Source organism: Tachyglossus aculeatus, chromosome 8 (genome assembly GCF_015852505.1).
Source record: "Tachyglossus aculeatus isolate mTacAcu1 chromosome 8, mTacAcu1.pri, whole genome shotgun sequence".
NCBI lineage: Eukaryota > Metazoa > Chordata > Mammalia > Monotremata > Tachyglossidae > Tachyglossus > Tachyglossus aculeatus.
In genome coordinates this window covers 18,080,061-18,097,457 of record NC_052073.1, presented here as the reverse complement: position 1 = coordinate 18,097,457, position 17,397 = coordinate 18,080,061, and the positions used below count along the sequence as shown (strand labels likewise).

At 40.9% G+C, this 17,397-nt stretch overlaps 1 protein-coding gene across 1 annotated transcript in view; it reads right to left on the bottom strand.

Annotated features, from left to right (window-relative positions):
* CDH4 (cadherin 4) overlaps positions 1–17,397 on the bottom strand; it is a 724,668-nt gene that overhangs the window by 268,002 nt on the left and 439,269 nt on the right. Inside the window, exon 4 of the mRNA XM_038750169.1 lies at positions 7,883–8,059. Coding sequence (XP_038606097.1) covers positions 7,883–8,059 — 177 coding nt within the window. The remainder of the gene's footprint in view (positions 1–7,882; positions 8,060–17,397) is intronic.

Sequence of the window (17,397 nt, the reverse complement as noted above, 5' to 3'; positions counted from 1 at the left end):
TACAGAGTACTGTGCTAAACACTTGGGAGAGTACAATACAACAGCGTTGGTAGACATGTTCCTTACAGCCTAGATGGGGAAAAAGACATTAAAATAAATTATAGATATATACACAAGTGCTGAGTGGTGATTGGCAAGTGCTTAACAGGTAGAAATCCAAGTACCAGGGCAACGCAGAAGGGAAAGGGAGTAAGGGAAATGGGGGCTTAGTTGCAGAAGGCCTTTTGGAGATGTGATTTCAGTAAGGCTTGGAAAGTGGGGAGAGTTGTGGTTTATTGGATATGAAGGGGGAAAGAATTCCAGGCCAGAGATAGCCCCATGGGCAAGGGGTCTGTGACATGGTAGATGAGATTGTGGTAGAGTGCATTGGTATTGGAGGAAAGAAATGAGTGGATTGGGTTGTAGTAAGAAATCAGCGAGGTAAGATAGGAAGGGCACGGGGCAAGGTGATTAAGTGCTTTAGAGCCAAGGGTGAGGAGTTTCTGTTTGATGTTTGAGGTGGATAAGCAACCACTGGAGATTCTTGAGAATTGAGGAGATGCGGATTGAATGACTTCTTAGAAAATGATCTGGGCAGCAGAGTGACGTAAGGAATGGAGGAGGAAGGCAGGGAATTCAGTAGGGAGGCTGATGCAGCAGTCAAGGCAGGATATAATAAGAGCTTGGATCAGCATAGTACCAGTTTGAATAGAGAGTAAAGGATGGATTTTAGCAATGTTGCGAAGGTAGGAGCGACAGGAGTTGGTGGCAAATTGAATGAGAGAGATGAGTTGAGGATAAAGTCAAGGTTATGGGCTTGTGAGACAGGAAGGATGGTGGTGTTGTCCAGTGGGAAAGACATGGGGAGGGCAGGATTTGGGTGGGAAGATGAGGGTTCTGCTTTGAACGAATTAAGTGTGAGTGTCAACGGGACATCCAAGTAGAGATGTCCTGAAGGCAGGAGAAAGCACAAGAGTTCGAATAAGGAGAAAGGTCAGGGGTGGAGGGGTAAAGTTAGGAATCACCTGTTGAGCCTTGGGAGTGAATGAGTTTTCCAAGGGAGCTGATGTAGAAGGAGAACAGGAAGAAACCCAAAACTGAGCCATGAAAGACTTCCAGTTAGAGGATAGAACGCAGAGGCGTTCACAAAAGACAGAGAATTTGCTGCCAGAGACGTAGGAGGAGAACTAGGAGAGGAGAGTTTCAGTGAAGACAAGATTTGATAATGTGTCCAATAGAAGGGGCTAGTCCTCAGCGTTGAAGGCATCTGAGAGGTTACAGAGGATGGGGTATAAACTGTTGGATTTGGTATGAAGGAGGACATTGGTGATCTTTGAGAGATCTGTGGAAAGAAGTGAGCGGAAACCCAGACTGCTAGAAGGAGAGAACTGGAGGAGAGGAAGTGGGGGCAATGGGTGTAAACTCGCTCTGGGAGTTTGGAGATGAATGGTAGGAGAGATATGGGGTGATAACTGGAGGGTGTTGTGGTGTTTGCTAGCAGTAGTGAAGAAGCTATTGGAAAGTGGACAGTTGAAGATGGAGGTCAGGTATCGGGAAAGTGTTTTGAAAAGTTGCAAAGGAATGGGGTTGGAGGTGCAGGTGGAGGGGGTAGAATTTTATAGGAGATGAGAGCTCTCCTCTTGAAATACTACTGGGAAAGATGGGAGTTCAAGGAGAGGCAGGAGGAGGGAAGGATTGGAAAGGAGTAGGAGGATTTTAGGGAAATCACTCCAGGACAGGAAATACCTAGTTTACTCCAATATACCTACAAAGTAGTACATAAGTACAATGGTAATAATAATAATAACTGTGGTATCCAGTATGTGCCCTTCTCTAATTTTTTCCCCTGAAAAGTCCCCAACATCCTTCATGATATTCCCTCTAAAGTGTTCACTTAAAAACAGTGAATTGCACCTTTTCTCTTCTGTGCAATTAGGTGGAGTGACAAGAATTTTGTAGGTCATTCCATGAATGAACTTCATTTTGCCACTATATTTAATTTAAATAATGAATTCCAGTGATCAGTAACACCAGTAATGTCTAAACATTTTGTCATTGCTAATCATGGCTTCTCAGAAGCCAACCTAAATATAGTGGGTCATTTTCCTTTGTTTGTGTGTATGCTCTTCTCTTGAAGAATATATTGTCAATTGTCCCATGTACATAGGAACAGATACGATGTTTCATCAAAGGAAAAAGTCAGTGATTAACAGAAATTTTTTTGGAAAAACATTCTGGCTTTTTTCCCCCACTGATTTTCATTTAACATATTTTATCAGAATGAAATGCTTTAACGAGCAGAGAACTGCAGCTGATCCCAGCTGATCCGTGCAGGGCTGTGTTTTTCAGCTTTCTACGCTTCCATCAAGCTGTATTCACATTTGCTTTGATTTAAACTTCATTCAGGCACAGTCTCACCCCAAATACTGACAAGGAACTAATCAACTTGTGAAAAATTGAATATTTCCCTTCATAATAGAAAGGAGGAATGGGAGAGGCCCCAAAGATTGGCCTATGTAAATAGAATTAATTTGACCTGTAAAGCCACAGAGTTTAACAATAAGGAAAGTCCAGTGTTTTGGTAGGGGTGAGGGAAGGGGGGAGGGATACACTCACACACACACACACACACACACGTGTGTGTGTGTTCACTGTTCTACAGTTCGGGCTTCATTTTGAAAAACCTGACTCTTTCTACAAGTGGCATAACAAATTCCTCATTTCCCAGTTGCCAAAAATATATCTCTACACACACACACACACACACACACACACACCCCTGCCCCCCCCCCCCCCCCCCCAAACCACATAGTTTAAAACACCAGCTCAGATACTGGTTTCCTGACCCAAGGAGAAAAGGAAAATGTTTAGATTCCCTACACCATTGTTAGTTTGAAAAGCTTTCAGGAACTAACCACCGGAAATTCAACAGCACAGACTTTCTACATGCTTCTTACAGCTCAATATCATTCCCTTTCATGTGGCAGGCTTGCTGGGGTGTGAGAACAGATAGGGGCCAAATCTAACACCCAATGTTCAGGAGTGTTTGAAACCAGATCAGAACCACCTAGATCTATCAGGCAGCCTGCTGCCCCGGGGGCAGGAGGAAGGTTTTGAGGATGGAAAGAAGAGCACCATTCTCGTCTTTGAAAATCTGAATTCTTTCTCTTGCAACCTAGTACAGGGCAGAATCTAACTGATAAACCTTCAGCTCACGGCACTGCTCCTGCAACCTTCACTCCAGGGGCTAGCTTGTGGGTCAGGGGACCTGAGGTTGCAGATGACAAATGAGCTCTGAACCAGAAAAATATCATAAAATACAAAGTGCAAAAACCAGCCATAACAGGAATTTTGTGCTTATGGTAAATGCAGCATTTTGCAGTATAGTGGCTTAATCTGCCCTGACTCCTACACAAACATATCACTATCACCTTCTTCAATTTCCTTTCCCCTTCCAGTACATGAAAATATCAGAAACATTGACTCTTCTGGAAAATGTCTGTGTTCCTGATAGTCCCTGTACTATTTTGTTGTTGTTCTTTAAATTAGGGGTGTGCATAGTTGCCCCTATTTATTAACCCATTCAAAGCTACTGTATTCACCCATCAAGAGAGTTCATCTGGAGACCAAAAAAAATCTTTAGAAACTCTCTGAAGGACAAAAAAAAAAAAAAGGATTCCACTTGATGGTCATGGAAGAAAGGTGAAAATGAAGCCGAAAGTGAACGGTGCATCAACAGAACAGAACCCATAAGTGAGCACAGTGGTATTCTGCCTAAAATATTGGTTTTGCCCACCACAGCCAATTTAATGCCCAGCATCTGCCTGTACTGAGGCACATTGGAAGTTCATCATATGCATCCTCTGATTATTTACCAATGTCAAGGTAAGTCAGGCTCTCTGCAGTAAGGAACTCTTATCCTTGCTTTCTGCTTTATATGGATTTCCAATTGAGTAACTGTCCTGAATGACTGATGCTGTACTTCTACTGGGTGGCCCAAGACAAAGACATCTCAATCAGTTCTTTGTTGCCCAACTGCCATGCGCGTAATGAAGTAAAGCCCTTACTGGATCAAACTCATAAAAAAGGCTTTCAGGGACTGAATAACAAAGGAGAATGAGAATAAAAAAATGAAAAGAAACAATATTATCTGCAATGGCATACAATTTTCAGCAATTAAAGATTGTTATAGATGTATTCAGATTTGTTCCAACAGAATAAAACAAGTTCAAATTCACTGCTTCTGTGTGTTCCTGTGCCAAATTTCTTAAAAAAAATTCCAACTCCCCAAAACCCCCACCTATCAACAACAACAACACAAAACAACAGAAAAATGAGAGGGGATTTTTGTATTTGACTAATTGCGCATATAATGAATTTTTTATAACATCAGTGATGGGATGTGAGATTTGTGTGATACAATAGGAATTTTTCCTCTGGCTACTCATTGCCAGGCAGCACAAGAAATATTAAGTGACTTTGTCCTTTCCCTGATTAAGCCCTCTTTTCCCTGGCTTACTCTCCCTTCTGCATTGTCTATGCACTTGCATCTTTGACATTTGGACATTTGATATTTGCCTCACTCCTAGACCCACAGCACTTGCACATATCTTTAAATTACATATTATCAATCATTTATATTGATGCCTGTCTCCCTCTGTAGACCTTAAGCTTGTTACAGCCAGGGAACATGTCTGCTTATTCTGTTGTACTGTGCTCTCTAAAGTGCTAGTACAGTGCTCTGCACATAGTAAGTGCTCATAAATATCACCGATTGATTGTACTCATGTCCCAGGGACCTTTAGTACATTTTTATTTTGAGATAGAGTTGTGGAGAAGAATCATCTTTGGTCACCTACTTAATAATCTCTATTTTTAGATTCCTCCTTTATTTAATTGCATGACACATTCCTGAACATGATCCAGTTACAGAAACATGGGGCTTGTCTGGAAGTTCAATTAAAGTGAGCTGCCTCTGATCAGCCTTTGAAAGCTTTGACAGCTCACTCAGTCAGTTATGGTTACTTCACCTACAAAATGAGGAAAGTAAACAGTTGTCTGTTTGAACTTAATCATATTTACTGAGCGCTTACCGTACGCAGAGCATGTATTAAGCTCTTGGGAGAGTACAACATGACAATATAACAGACACATTCCCTGCCTAAAATGAGCTTACAGTTTACAGGGGGAGAAGTCCAAAGTAGGGTCAAGATAGATCATGACATCAGTGGTAGATGCTTTATTTCTAAGCATTCTTTCAAAGGTACTCAGCACTTGCTAGTTTGGTGTTCCTCTAACAAAGAATGGTAGAGAGTAATAAGGAGACATTCATAAATCAGAAATGAAAATTGCCAAATAATCTGACAACAGAGTGTGCTATGAAAGTAGAAAAGGCTGAAGAAAAAGTGACCCCAAAACTGTGCTCAAGTAAATGAAGAATTATGTGAAGTCCTTCTAGACTGTGAGCCCACCTTCTAGACTGTGAGCCCACTGTTGGGTAGGGACTGTCTCTATGTGTTGCCAACTTGTACTTCCCAAGTGCTTAGTACAGTGCTATGCACACAGTAAGCGCTCAATAAATACGATTGAATGAATAATAATAATTATTATTGTGATATTTGTTAAGTGCTTACTATGTGCCAGGCACTGTACTAGGCACTGGGGCAGATACAAGCAAATTGGGTTGGATGCAGTCCCTGTCCCATGTGGGGCTCACAATCTCAGTCCCCATTTTACCGATAAGATAACTGAAGTACGGAGAAGTTACTTACCCAAGGTCACACAAAAGACAAGTGGTAGAGCCGGGATTAGAACCCATAACCTATGAAGGATTATGTGCAGGGTTACTGTGCACGCACAAAGTGCTCAATAAATATGACTGACTGAGAAACAAAAATGGATTTGGGCTAAAATTTGGAAACAAAAAAAGTTGTTGAGTGTTTCTTTCTTGAACGATCTGGGTGAGAGAGAGGGTGTAGAATATTCTGTGTTCATTAGCAAGAAGGCTAATCCCTTCCAGGGGTTTGAGAACATTCTTGCCTAGAGGAATACACAGAATGGATCACCTCTGAGAAGCAGCTTTACCTAGTGGATAGAACACGGGAGTCAGAAAGACCTGGGTTCTAATTCTGACTCTTGAACTTGTGTGCTGTGTGACCTTGGGAAAGTCACTTCACTTCTCTGGGCCTCAGTTACCTCATCTGTAAAATGGGGATTAAGATTGTGAGCCCTGTGTGGGATATGGATTTCTTCCAACCTGATTAGTTTGTATTTACCACAGCACTTAGAATAGTGCTTGACACATAGCAAGCAATTAACAAATACTATCATCATCATTATTATTATTAGCTCTGAAGATCATTCTAGTTCAGAAGTTTATATGGTTTTGCCAAGAGAGATTCCCCAGAGCTAAGGGTTCAGTAACTTCCCTTGATCTAGTCCTTTATTATTTTAGAACAAGATCCTTGACATTTCCTGGAACGGGCCATTAGGAATAATCTGATTGGCTGGATGAATTACCATGTACCTTTGGGACCAGGCAGGAAGGTCAGTCAGTCAATCATATCTTTTGAGCACTTACTATGTGCAGAACATTGTATTAAGTGCTTAGGAGAATACAACAAATAACAGACATTTCCTGCCCAAAAGTTTTAAAGTCTAGAGGGAGAGACAGACATTAATATAAATAAATTACACATATGTACATAAGTACTGTGGGGCTAGGAGGAGATATGAATAAAGGAGCAAGTCAAAGTGATGCAGAAAGGAGTGGAAGAAGAGGAAAGAAAGGCATAGGGAAGGCCTCTTGGAGGAAATGTTCCTTCAATAAGGCTTTAAAATGGGGGGGAATGATTGTTGTTGGATATGAAGAGGGAGGGCATTCCAGGCCAGAGGCAGAACGTTGATAAGGGGATGGTGGTGAGATAGATGAGTCCGAAGTACAGTAAGGAGGATGGCATTAGAGGAGTAGTGTGCAGGTTGAATAGTAGTAGGAGAGTAGCAAGGTGAAGTAGGAGGGGGACAAGGTGAGGGGGACAAGGTGATTGAGTGCTTTGAAGCCAAGGGTGAGGAGTTTTTGTTTGTTGCAGAGGTGGATGAGCAGCCACTGGAGGCTCTTGAAGAGTGGGGTAACATGGCCTGAACATTTTTCTAGAAAAAATGATCCGGGCAGCAGAGTAAAGTATGGACTGGAGTGGGGAGAGACAGGAGTCAGGGAGGTCAGCAAGGAGGCTGATAGATGGGATAGAATAAAGCTCGGTTTAAAACAGTAGCAGTTTGGATGGAGAGTAAAGGGAGGATTTTAGCGATGTAAAGGTTCAACCAACAGGATTTAGTGATGGATTGAATGTCATATTCTTTATTGTACATCTTTGAGTTTTAAAAACATGTAACTTTCCAAGTTGAATGGGCTATAAATAGAATTGAAAAAGGATCTGCTAAATTAATCCACTGCACCATAGTTTCAAGAAGACCAGTTTGAAATGACTTAATGCTCACCATCATTTGTCACATTTCTGAAATTAGGTTGCAATTTTCTTCAAAGAGAAGAAAGCACTTATTGATGGACCTACCTTTGACAGCTCTTAGTTTTCCCTGTGAAAATAGTCATTATTAGATAAAAATGTGTCGGTACAGCTCATTGGCTGGTAAGGTTGTTTTTGTCCTCTCAGAACAAACCATTTCCCACCTTGAACTAGATGTACAAAAAACTGGAAAGCTGGCTTCTCAGATAACTCAAACTAATTCAGCTTTCTCTCTCTTGCTCCCTGCAGTAGTCCAGTAGGGACTAATCCAGTGAGGGAATAAAATGAAGCAAGGCTTGGCACTGAACGGCTTGCCATCTCAGCCAAGCTGGCAGGTCAACCAAAAATCTGCAATTTAAAAAAAAATTAATTCCACTTACCCTGACTAGCTGCTGTGGGAAGGGGCCCCTGGAATTTTCTGGCACATTGATTGGTGGAATGACCCAATCTCTCTTCTGTCGTCTCAGCCCATTTGAGTTTCGATGCTGAGGCCATGGAAACAGCGTAACACTTGGCTGCTGAAGCAGATCGAGGGATGTGCTCTTTTTTCCTTTTTGCTGTGTGGGTGAAGAGAGAAATATAAGAAAAAAATATCCGGAGGAACTTCATATTACAAACAGATGAAGAGGGAAAATATTCTGGAATGCTGTTCCCCTTTCAGAACACTACCAAATCAACACACCTCCTCAATGAACAGCCTTCACAGGTTAAACACACCAGACTCTGGTCACTCCAAACACTCTAAATAACCCAAGTTCTTGTGTCTATTTTTTATATATGTATGAACCTATTCTTTGTTCTCTTATGTAATGTTCTCTTATGTACATATTTTCACATTTTTTTAAATCTCTCATGTAATAGTAACAATAACATGAAAATGCTTACTATATGCCAAAAACTGTACTAAGCGCTAGAGTAGGTTGCCTTTCACAAATGGCATTCCCAATCTAATGGGAAGGAAAAACAGTTAATGAATCCCCATTTTACAGATGAAAAAACAGAAAAGTTGTATGATTTGCCTAAGGTCATACAGCAGGCAAATGACAGAATGGGAATAAATCCTGATTCAAGGGCCCATGCTCCTTCCATCAGGTGATGCTGCTTTGTTTGACTGTCTCCTGTTCTTCCTTTGTGACTCTATAGCAACTAGAACAGGATTCTGCTATAGTGCTCTCTCAATACATACAATTGATTGATTAGCTGATAGCTGATTTAAAAGGTGAATATAGTCAACCAATCCATCACATTTATTGAGCACTTACTATGTGCAGAACATTGTACTAAGTGCTTGGGAGAGTAATATAACAGAGTTGGTAGACACATTTCTTATGCCTAATTAGAGGCACAGTTAGGTATGTTTAACTGCAAAGTAAAGGGCAAAGCTCTAATTTTATATTCAGGCACGTGGAATGAAAACATGTTTTATGGCAGAATGGAGTGTGTCTCTATTTCCTAAAGGGAATTCATTTGGAAGTAGGAAAGTGAATTAATTTTCATATCTAGCATATTAAAGTTAAGGTAGACTCTTATAGAATGGTCAAGCAATTCTTGCCCCGTGGAGTTTACACAGTGGAATGAAATGAACTAAAAACTGATTTAGAATAAACATGGATTCTCAGCTTCAGGTATGCTGAAATAATCAGTGTTGTTTCAGCAAAGCAAGTAACAGCCATATTAGTCCTCACAAACAATTGTCAGATGATAAAGCAATGGCTCGTGGATATGCCTTGCCAGGTGAATTTTTTTTCTGTTTTTCAAGAAGCACTCAGAAAGGGCACTATGATTCATGTCGGCAGATTTCAAAATAGACAACAATACAAAAGAAACTATCTCTCACTTGCTTAAGATGAATTTCCATGGCATTAATTTATCTTGTGTTGTTTAAATAAATTGTACATATTTGCTACTATTTTAAAGCTGTGAGACAAATGTAATAACAAAATATGGTGAAAATAAATGCCAGACCTGCTCAGTTTTCTGTCTAAAATAAGAACTAACTCTTCTGGAGCAACAGCAAAGATGTCAACATCAATTACAATTATTCCCATAAAACTATAACGTTGTTTTGAACACGCAACAATCCAGGAACCATTTGAAATAAAGAACATAAACACTAAAGCTTAATTATACTAATTATAAATAACATGTTCAGTTTTCTCTAAAATTATTTTCACCAGATGACACCTGCTCATTTTCGTATTGGATTTCTAGGCTCTGTATTGCCTGGAAAACCACAAATGAGGAATGGCATATCATTTGTATGAAACTTGATATTTTTACACATTGAAGATCTCACTGCATTTCTCAAGCAATGAAACAATAGCAGGAATAAAGCTGTAAACACAATGGATACCAGGTCTTTTCAAAAAGTTAAACCAAATATTCAGGGCTCTCCTCAAGCTAGTTTTTGGGCCCACTGACTTCACAGCTCTTTGGATTTGCTTCTCAGAGCTTATTTTATATTTTCTTTTACTTATGGCATTTGCTAAGCACTTAGTAGGTGTCAAGCACGGTTTTAAGCTTTGGGTAGATATAAGTTAATCAGGTTTGACAAGGCCCTTTCCCACATGGGATTCACAGTCTGAGTAGGAAGGACAGGTTTTGAATTTCCATTTTATAGTTGAAACGGGCAAAGAAAGTCAAGTCACTTGCCCAAGATCGCACAGTAGGCAAATGGCTGAGCCAGAATAAGAATCCTGGTGCTCTGACTTTTCATTCATTCATTCACTCATTCAATCGTATTTATTGAGTACTTACTGTGTGCAGAGCACTGTACTAAGCGCTTGGGAAGTACAGGTCGGTAACAAATAGAGACGGACCCTATCCAACAACGGGCTCACAGTGTAGAAGGGGGAGAAGGACAACAAAACAAAACATGTAGCCAGGTGTCAAAATCGTCAGAACAAACAGAACTGACTTTCAGGTCTGTGCTCTTTCCACTAGGCCATACTGCTTCCCAGTGTTTACGGATTAAAACTTCAGTATTCTGTAACAAGAAGAACTTTAGGATGGTGGATTCTTGTGCTATCCCTGTCAATTTTTTGCTGACTCTGACCTAAATTCTCCTAAAGATTTCCAAATAACATTTGGAAGCTGCATAAAACTAAGTGGGACTTTAACAGGTGTGAATCAATCTTAGCTCTCTACTTATTTCTGGTGAAACAAACTGAATTACTGCTCTGATTCAGAGGACCATTTCTGAAGGTAGGCTAAACTGCCTTGGGAAGGGTGCAGAACAGAGAAAGGAAATTTGAGAAGTGCAGAAAGTGACCCAAGAAGACAAACCAAAGGAAATGGAATTGCTCTGCCTGAGAGAGGGAGAAGGTGGAGTGACCTGGCAATTTGTCTTTCTTTAGATTAAATGTTACCTATAGTCACAATGCCATTCATTGGCTTTGGTCAGTGAGGGAAGAAAAAGAAGTCAAGGGGTCAAATGCAACAAAGAAGGTTTAGATTAAACATCAGGAAATCACTTTGGTCACTTAGGCCATTTAGGCACTAAAACTGTTGATCTAAAGTCAATGTAACTCTCCCTGACTTGCTGCTTTCAAAGACAATCACAGGAAAGGGCAAAGTCAGGGATTTTGAATGGCCCTGCTCTGAAGCAGGGCCTAGCACTATTTTCTCCACAGCTTGATGGAAGCTGAACAGGAGTTTTAATCCACTCCAGTAGGAGTTCAGCCTTCAGGATCGTGTTCTCTTTAGGTGAATGGTTTAATGTATGATCCCCATTGGTCCAGCCTTAAATAATAATAATAATAATAATAATAATAATAATAATAATAATAATAATAATAATAATAATAGCATTTATTAAGCACTTACTAGGTGCAAAGCACCGTTCTAAGCGCTGGGGAGGTTACAAGGTGATCAGGTTGTCCCATGGGGGGCTCACAGGCTTAATCCCCATTTTACAGATGAGGGAACTGAGGCACAGAGAAGTTAAGTGACTTGCTCAAAGTCACACAGCTGACAAGTGACGGAGCCGGAACTTGAACCCATTACCTTTGACTCCAAAGTCCGGGCTCCTTCCACTGAGCCACGCTGCTTCTCTTAAAGCTGGCCTGAACTAATAAAATGGGAGAGAACATTCATATAAGATTCTATCTGTTTGGGGTTATTTCCATGGGCCTTAAACGATGGTTCTAAGAATTAGAAGCAGTCCTGTTTCAAAAAAAATAAATTTACAAATTTCTTTCTGCTAGCCATTGCAAGTCACCCTCAAATGGCTGTTCTTTTAATCTAGGGGTTGACGACCCTTTAGTGCAGAAGATATAAACAAAAGTAAAGCCTTTGCGTGGTTGGTGTACAAACTGCCAATCATACACTTTAAACACACATTCACCAACTTTACTTCTTTGCAAATTGAACAGTTTTAAACATTCTCTGCCCTAACCTGCAAGGCAGAGGTAGTTTTAAATGTCTTCTTCACCCATGCTAATGGCCACTCAGTGTTGGATAGCTAGATTAGCCCCCTTCCCTGATTCTCCACTCATCTTTCCCTTTCAGTCCCCTTATCTGCCTTATCTCGTCTCATTTCAGTCCCAACTTCGGGAGGCCTGACCTTCCATCCTGCTCAGGTGACCAGCAATCTGACAGTCCCTAAATGGCCTCTAGTACATAAAGACTTATGCCCTGCAAAAAATTATACTGCTGTTTGATTCTCATGGGTAGGGTGAGTTTTCAATAGGGAGAGTGGACTTAATATCCTTCCTGGAAAATACATGATGCCAGCATATTTTTCAATTGAACATTACTAGAGGTGAAAAGCAAAAATTACCCCAAATCCTTGTCTTAGAATTGGAATGGTTGAATTAATCTCCCTCCAAATTCCATATTACCTAACTGAACAATGATTTATGCCCTTTACAAAAATAATTATTCTCCCAATTCTCTCATTTCTTATTAGACATATTTCATCTTTTAACGAGTTGAGAAATGTTCCTTTTACAGCTCTTGTTCAGTATGTAATGGAGGATTGTTCTATGTATATGATTATGAATGTAATTGAGTATGACTTTCAGGTGAAATCTGCAGGGACTACTCAGAATTTGGGAAAGGCTCAGGTGTTTCTCTACCACCATTATTCGTAAGTAAAGAAGGAGTAATACAAAACTGGAAGTTTAAAAGATCCCCTTAGAAAAATGTCAGAAGAATAAAGTCATTCTTTTCATTCCTGAAACAAATTAAAGTGCATTTAATGTATATTTGTATTTTACTTTGTCATCTGTTGAGTGTATACTTGTAAAGTGGAAACTCAGTTGTATTTTTACTCATCAATTAATCTGCTTAAGAAAAATTGGTGAAACTAAGCAGAGAGACACAGGTGGCTAGAACTAGACTATTTCTGAAACAAAAAAATACACGGTTCATTCTGTTCTTCTTTGTGTGTGATCTGCTGTAACAATTGGATCCATCAACTCTCTCCCTCTATCCTATCTATTTTATCCTGCCATAGCCCTCAACTGCATTCTCATTCATTCATTCATTCAATCGTATTTATTGAGCACTTACTGTGTGCAGAACACTGTACTAAGCACTTGGAAAGTACAAGTTGGCAACATATAGAGACGGTCCCTACCCAACAGTGGGCTCACAGTTTAGAGCATTCTTATTCCTCACTTGACCTCTCACGACCACCTGTAACAGTTCCACACATAAAGACTAACCTTCTACTATGTAAACACTTAGTACGAGTAAACACTTACTCTTCTGCTAATTAATTTCTTCATTTTCTTCTTCCTCCTACTTGGGATATATTTTATGCCTGCCTCCCCTGCTAGACTGTAAATTCTTTGAGGGCAGGGACTGGGCCTTCTGGAACTATTGTACTCAACACTTAGGATAAGCAGCTATTTATTAAATACTACTGACTGATTGGTCAATCAACTTGATTTGAGGTAGACGGACTAGGTGGACAAGTGAGGTGGTACTTAAAAAGCAATTTTCAAATTCATTTGGACAAACTCTGTTTTCCGTATTCTGGTCCTTGTGTCATAGATTCCTTATTCTTCCCCGGCCCCCCGCCCCAAACAGTTCCCATCTCATTTCTCCAGTGAGTTGACTTCCATGGGCATTGATTAAATGGTAAGAATGCCATCCTTAGGTATTTAAATGCCACTTGCACCTGTTTAATATCTATTTCACAAAACAACACTATTTAGCCATCTCTGGTCTTCAAATTTGAATATGACCTTACTGATGGTCATAACCTATACTTAACTCTAAAAGAGTGTGTGAAGGTGGCTAGAGAGACCAAATGCATACCTGACCATCCATTTTCCAGGTAATACCCATTTCTGTTCTGTTCTATTTGCTATTCAGACAGTCTGACGCTGTTTTGTTTCTCTGGTCTAAAACAATAAAACACATAGATATATAAAGATATATTTTGGTTGCACAAAGTATACAGTATATGTAGATTGATCTGGGTTTGCAGACATACAGATGTAATTCTGTCAGGCCCAGTAGATACAAGAGGAAAGCATTTCACATTTGAGACTGGTATCTATACTATTTCAAGGAAAATAAACTTTATGCTGAAACTCCTCTCATTTTATATCGAGGTGTGCTCAAAACACTTGCTAACATTACAGATGAAAATGGCCTCAATAGGGGAAACAGCACAGAATAAGGATACTTAAGTGCTGTGGTGAATCAGAGTGCTTATGGGACATACACCCAAGTGCATAGGCAATGCAGAGGGAAAGGTGAATAGGGTGGAGAAATGAGGGGTTAGTCAGGTTGGGCCTCTTGTAGTTGATATGATTTTAGTAGATAATTGCATATGGGGAGAGTGGTGGTCTGGCAGAGAATCAGCGTGGCTCAGTGGAAAGAGCACGGGCTTTGGAATCAGAAGTCATAGGTTCAAATCACAGCTCCGCCAATTGTCAGCTGTGATTTGGGCAAGTCACGTAACTTCCCTGTGCCTCAGTTCTCTCATCTGTAAAATGGAGATTAAGACTGTGAGCCCCCGTAGGACAACCTGATCACCTTGTAACCTCCCCAACACTTAGAACAGTGCTTTGCACACAGTAGGCACTTCATAAATGCCATTATTATTATTATTAAGAATGGCGGAGGGGCTTCCAGCCAGAGGAAGGATGTGAGCAAGGGTTTAGAAGCAACATACATGAAACGTAGGTGCAAGGAGTATGATGTCATTAGAGAAGTGTAGTGTGTGGGCTGGGTTGAGATCATATTAATATGCTATTGATCCTCAGACATGTAGATGAGGCAATTTGTATTAACAAAATCGCCTCTGAATTCTATCCCTAACCTTAGTACTGACAACAACAACAATAATAATACTAACAATTATGGTATTTTACTAAGCACTTACTATGTGCTAAACACTGTTCTTAGCTCTAGGGTAGATACAAGTTAATCAGGTTGTACACAGTCCCTGTCCCACTTGGGGCTCACACTCTTATCCCCATTTTACAGAAGAGGTAACAGGCACAGAGAAGTTAAGTGACTTGCCCAAGGTCACACAGCAGGCACGTGGCAGAGAGGCAGAATTAGAACCCAAGTCCTTCTGAGTCCCAGGCCTATGCTCTATCCACTAAGCTATACTGCTTTCCTAGTCCTAGCGATCACCATATCTCCATGCCTTGTTCTAACCCTAATCCCTGCTATTGATCCGGGTGGCAAGGATATTGTCACTTTAATCCACCAACTCTTGCCTCAAATGACCCAGCCAAATCCTTTTTGAAAACATGGAAACCATTAAGGATAGCCTCCCTAAATTTCCTCCTGCTCCTCTCCAATCCCTTCCTTCTTCTGCTCTTTTCGACTCTCCTGTCTTTTCAGCAGTATCACCAGAGGAAATCTCCTACCTCCTCAACCTGCATCCTCTGACCTCATCCCTTCCCACCTTATCAAAACACTTGCCCAATTCCTTCTTCCCTCCCTGACTGCAATACTTACATTCCAATGGCTCCTTCCTCACTGCTTTCAAACATGCCTTGGCATTCCCAAGGCACCCTGCAGTTATTGTCTCCTTTCCCTCCTAGTACTCCTCTCCTAATTCCTTGAATAAGTTGTCTACACTTACTATCTCTCCTGTTTACTTCTTTGACCCCCTCCAATCTGGCTTCCACCACTTTCACTCCAAGGAAACAGCTCTCTCTATGGTCATCAATGACCTCCATCCTGCCAAATCCAATGGTCTCTATGCTAATCCTCCTTTAGCTCTCCTCTGCTTTTGACACTTTGCACCATCCTCTTCTCCTGGAAATAGTATCGAATCTTGTCTTCATTAACACTGTCCTCTCCTGGTTCTTCTCCTACCTCTCCAGTTGCTCCTTCTCAGTCTCTTTCACTGGCATCTCCTCTGCCACCCATCCTAATTGAGTGGATCCCTCAAGGCTCGGTACTCTTCATTTACATCCACTCCCTTGGAGAACATTAGCTCCCATGGCTCAACTACCAGCGCTGTACAGTTGATTTCTATATCTACCTCTCCAGCTCTGACCTTTCTCCTCCTCTGCAGTCTCACATAGCCTTCTGACTTCAGGATAGCTCTACTTAAACATTCCACTGACACCTCAAACTTAACATGCTCAAAATGGAACTCATCTTCCCACCCACACCCTGTCCTACCCTTGACTTTCCCATCACTGATGACACCACCATGCTCCCTGTATCTATATAACTATGGCATTATCCTTGACTCGTCTCTCATTTAACTCAGATACAAAATCTGTCACCAAATCCCATCTGGTCTACCTTTTCATCTCTAGAAATCCTCCCTTTCCCATCAATGCAAAGTGCTATCAGGCTGATCCACATTCTTATAATATCCCACCTTACCTCATCAGCCTCCACATTGATCTCCCTGCCTCTCCCCACTCCAATCCATACTTCATTCTACTATCTGGATCATTTTTCTTAAAAACAGTCTAGTCCCTGTTTCTTCGCTCCTCAAGAAACTCACTGGTTGCTCATCCACTGCTGCATCAGAGAAACTCTTTACTGTTGGCTGTAAGCAGTCCCCTCCTACCTAACTTCACTAATTTCCTACTACAAACCAACCTGCTTACTACAGTCCTCTAATGCCAACCTAGTTGCTAAACCTCAATCTCCTTTATCTTGCAACCAACACCTGGGCCCATAACCTACTCTGCCTTGGAATTCCCTCCCTCTTCATACAAGACAGACCACCACTCTCCCCACCTTCAGAACTCTACTAAATTACTTCTCTTCCAAGAGGCCTTCCCTGACTAAATCCTCATTTCCCCTTTCTGTCATCCTCTCTGCACCACATATGTGTTGTTCTGTAACCCTTAGCACTTGATATTCACCCCACCCTCACAGTACTATGCACCTTTGTTTACGCTCTACCATTTCCCCTATATGTAATGTTTTTAAATGTCTCTCTTCCCTTCTAGACTGTAAGCTCCTAATGGACAGGGGGTATCTATCATCTATATTGTTTTATAGTTTCCCAAGTGCTTAGCACAGTTTTCTGTACACAGAAAGCACTCTAACACCACTGATTGTTTGTGCCATTTGTTGAGAATTTTCTGCAATCTGCTTTTGACTGTTGGATTTTTGTGGATGCAAATTCACACTCAGTTGGTGCCTGGATTGCGGTTTCTTTTGGTCAGAGGTGATATAACAGTCACAATATACCCAGGTTTGTGGTGTTTCTCAAACTGGGCTCTACGGAAGAACTCTAAGATCTAGCAGGGAGTTTCATGAGGCTAAAAAATTGTTTGACAGGAGCAGAATACAGTAAAAATCAACAGAAGGTTGTATATCCTTCTCCAACATCCCTTCCCACTCTGTCTCTGTGATCCCTGCAATGCCAAGAAAGAAAGAGAGGTGGGCTTGTTTTTTGGTGGCAGCCTAGGGAATGGTAAGAGGATCAAGATCAAGGAATGAAAATCGG